At 46.8% G+C, this 3,863-nt stretch overlaps 1 protein-coding gene across 1 annotated transcript in view; it reads right to left on the bottom strand.

The window, feature by feature from the left end:
* Positions 1-865: 865 nt before the first annotated feature.
* LOC141271404 (uncharacterized) overlaps positions 866-3,863 on the bottom strand; it is a 106,246-nt gene continuing 103,248 nt past the window's right edge. Inside the window, exon 15 of the mRNA XM_073681490.1 lies at positions 866-2,498. Within this exon, the coding sequence (XP_073537591.1) occupies positions 1,041-2,498 (1,458 nt within the window). The 3' untranslated portion in view covers positions 866-1,040. The remainder of the gene's footprint in view (positions 2,499-3,863) is intronic.

Here is a 3,863-nt window from a genome sequence, read left to right as displayed (position 1 = left end):
CCTTTTGCTTTGATGACTGCTTTGCACACTCTTCGCATTCTCTTGATGAGCTTCAAGAGGTAGTCACCGGAAATGGTTTTCACTTCACAGGTGTGCCCTGTCAGGTTTAACAAGTGGGATTTCTTGCCTTATAAATGGGGTTGGGACCATCAGTTGTGTTGTGCAGAAGTCTGGGGGATATACAGCTGATAGTCCTACTGAATAGACTGTTAGAGTTTGTATTATGGCAAGAAAAAAGCAGTTAAGTAAAGAAAAACGAGTGGCCATCATTACTTTTAAGAAATGAAGGTCAGTCAGTGCGAAAAATTGGGAAAACTTTGAAAGTGTCCCCAAGTGCAGTTGCAAAAACCATCAAGCGCTACAAAGAAACTGGCTCACATGAGGACCACCCCAGGAAAGGAAGACCAAGAGTCACCTCTGCTTCTGAGGATAAGTTTATCCGAGTCACCAGCCTCAGAAATCGCAGGTTAACAGCAGCTCAGATTAGAGACCAGGTCAATGCCACACAGAGTTCTAGCAGCAGACACATCTGTACAACAACTGTTAGAGGAGACTTTGTGCAGTAGGCCGTCATGGTAAAATAGCTGCTAGGAAATTTGAGATCTTTGGTTCCAACCACCATGTCATTGTGTGACGCAGTAAAGGTGAACGGATGGACTCTACATGCCTGGCTCCCACTGTGAAGCATGGAGAAGGAGGTGTGATGGTGCTTTGCTGGTGACACTGTTGGGGATGTATTCAAAATTGAAGGCATACTGAACCAGCATGGCTACCACAGCATCTTGCAGCGTCATGCTATTCCATTCGGTTTGCGTTTAGTTGGACCATCATTTATTTTTCAACAGGACAATGACCCCAAACACACCTCCAGGCAGGCTAAATTGCTTTCCCTTTCTTCTCATTTACTTATTTCTCTTTACTTTGATTGTACAAGAAAACACAAAAGAGAGACAGTTTGCCAAAATATATGGTTTCTTCCAGTGGGAATTTTTCTTGCTTGTCAACAAAATATAATTTTTAAGCAAAACATTTTTCAACTTCTAGGGATGAGAATGGCTTCTTCCCAGAAGAGATATTTTATGCTTTGTAAGATCCCATTTATGGGTAAAATATTTGCTTAATTCTGAGCATGAATATGTCTTCTCCCCTGTGTGAGTTCTCTGGTGTTTAACAAGATTTATTTTACCTGCATAACATTTCCCACATTCTAAACATGGAAAAGGCTTTTCTCCTGTGTGTGTTCTCTGGTGTTTAACAAGACCTGATTTCTGGTTAAAATGTTTCCCACATTCTGAACATGAAAAGGGCTTCTCCCCTGTGTGAATTCTCTGGTGAATAACAAGCAATGATTTCTGTGGAAAACGTTTCCCACATTCTGAACATGAATATGGCTTCTCCCCTGTGTGAGTTCTCTGGTGTGCAACGAGAGATGATTTCTCTGCATAACATTTCCCACATTCTGAACATGAATATGGCTTCTCCCCTGTGTGAATTCTCTGGTGCACAACAAGTTTTGATTTGCAGTTAAAACGTTTTCCACATTCTGAACATGAAATTAGCTTCTCCCCTGTGTGAGTTCTCTGATGTGTAACGAGAGATGATTTTTCTGCATAACATTTCCCACATTCTGAACATGAATATGGCTTCTCCCCTGTGTGTGTTCTTTGATGGCTAACAAGACTTGATTTAATTACAAAACATTTCCCACATACTAAACATGAATATGGCTTTTCCCCTGTGTGAAATCTCTGATGTGCAATTAGAGCTGATTTCTCTATAAAACAATTCCCACATTCTGTACATGAATACGGCTTTTCCCCTTTGTGAATTTTCTGGTGTCTAACAAGATGTGATTTATGTGTAAAACATATCCCACATTCTGAACATGAGAATGGCTTCTCCCCTGTGTGAGCTTTCTGGTGTATAAAAAGATGTGATTTGTATGCAAAACATTTACCACATTCTGAACATGAATATAGTTTCTCTCCTGTGTGATATATCTGATGTGTGATAAAATTTGATTTCTTTGCAAAACTTTTCCCACATTCTGAACATGAGAACGATGTCAACCCTGTGTGAGTTCTGAGATGTGTAATAAGATATGATTTGCATGCAAAACATTTACCACATTCTGAACATGAATATGGCTTCTTTACTACTTGTTCGGTCTCATGTCTAACAGGTTTTGATTTCTGATTAAAATATTTCCCACACTCAGAAGAAGGAAATCTTTTCTCCTCTGTGTGAATTTTTTCATGTGTAACAAAAGACGTTTTGAGGGAAAAACTTTTTCCATACTCTAAACTTGAAAATGGCTTTTTTGCTATAAGAGCAGCTCCATTTTTAACATCTCTTTGGTGACTTTTATTTTTATTTATAGTCTGAGATGAATTCGAACATAGGACCTGTTTAAAATGAACAGATGATAGGTCTTTGCTGTGAAAGGATGAGGGTTTATCTAGAGCAGGGGTCTCAAACACGCGGCCCGCGGGCCGCATGCGGCCCCTGAGACTACTTTATGCGGCCCGCAGGCACAGACCCCTTGATGATCCCGACCTTGTCCAGGAGGAGCCGCCGACAGCAGCGCTGCATTGCCGCACAGAGACTGTTTCCCAGCACTGCATTTTCAATGTCAGCCGCCGGCCAATCAGAGGCCAGCAGCTGATATCTGCGTGTCGGCTCAGCGATTATGACGTTATTGCCATATGCAGATGCCAGCTGCTGGCCTCTGATTGGCCGGCGGCTGACATTGAAAATGCTGTGCTGGGAGACAGTCTCTGTGCGGCAATGCAGCGCTGCTGTCGGCGGCTCCTCCTGGACCAGGTCGGGATCGTCAAGGGGTCGGACTCTGTGGTGCCTGCGGGCCACATCTGCAGGAAGGCCGCCGAGGGAACGGAGGACAGGTGAGAATCATCTTTTTTTTTTTCTATTTTATGTGTGTGAAGAACAGCACAGGGGGCACAGAGCCACAACATGGGGACCTGGATGGGGCACAGAGCCACAAGAGGGGACCTGGATGGGGCACATAGCCACAAGAGGGGACCTGGATGGGGCACATAGCCACAGGATGGGGACCTGGATGGGGCACAGAGCCACAAGATGGGGACCAGAGCCACAACATGGGGACCTGGATGGGGCACATAGCCACAGGATGGGGACCTGGATGGGGCACATAGCCACAGGATGGGGACCTGGATGGGGCACAGAGCCACAACATGGGGACCTGGATGGGGCACAGAGCCACAACATGGGGACCTGGATGGGGCACAGAGCCACAACATGGGGACCTGGATGGGGCACAGAGCCACAGGATGGGGACCTGGATGGGGCACATAGCCTCAAGATGTGGACCTGGATGGGGCACATAGCCACAAGATGTGGACCTGGATGGGGCACAGAGCCACAAGATGGGGACCTGGATGGGGCACATAGCCACAAGATAGGGACCTGGATGGGGCACATAGCCACAAGATGGGGACCTGGATGGGGCACATAGCCACAAGATGGGGACCTGGATGGGGCACATAGCCACAAGATGGGGACCTGGATGGGGCACATAGCCACAAGATGGGGACCTGGATGGGGCACATAGCCACAAGATGGGGACCTGGATGGGGCACATAGCCACAAGATGGGGACCTGGATGGGGCACATTGCCACAGGATGGGGACCTGGATGGGGCACATAGCCCCAAGATGGGGACCTGGATGAGGCACATTAGTACAAGATGGGCGCCAGGATGGGGAACGTTGCCACAGGATGGGGACCTGGATGGGGCACATAGCCACAGGATGGGGACCTGGATGGGGCACATAGCCACAGGATGGGGACCTGGATGGGGAACATTAGTACAAGATGGGGAC

This window comes from Phyllobates terribilis, unplaced genomic scaffold (genome assembly GCF_046119375.1).
Source record: "Phyllobates terribilis strain yellow unplaced genomic scaffold, ASM4611937v1 Scaffold_5__5_contigs__length_657084704, whole genome shotgun sequence".
NCBI lineage: Eukaryota > Metazoa > Chordata > Amphibia > Anura > Dendrobatidae > Phyllobates > Phyllobates terribilis.
The sequence above is the reverse complement of the archived record's forward strand: the minus strand, read 5'-3'. Positions and strand labels throughout refer to the sequence as shown.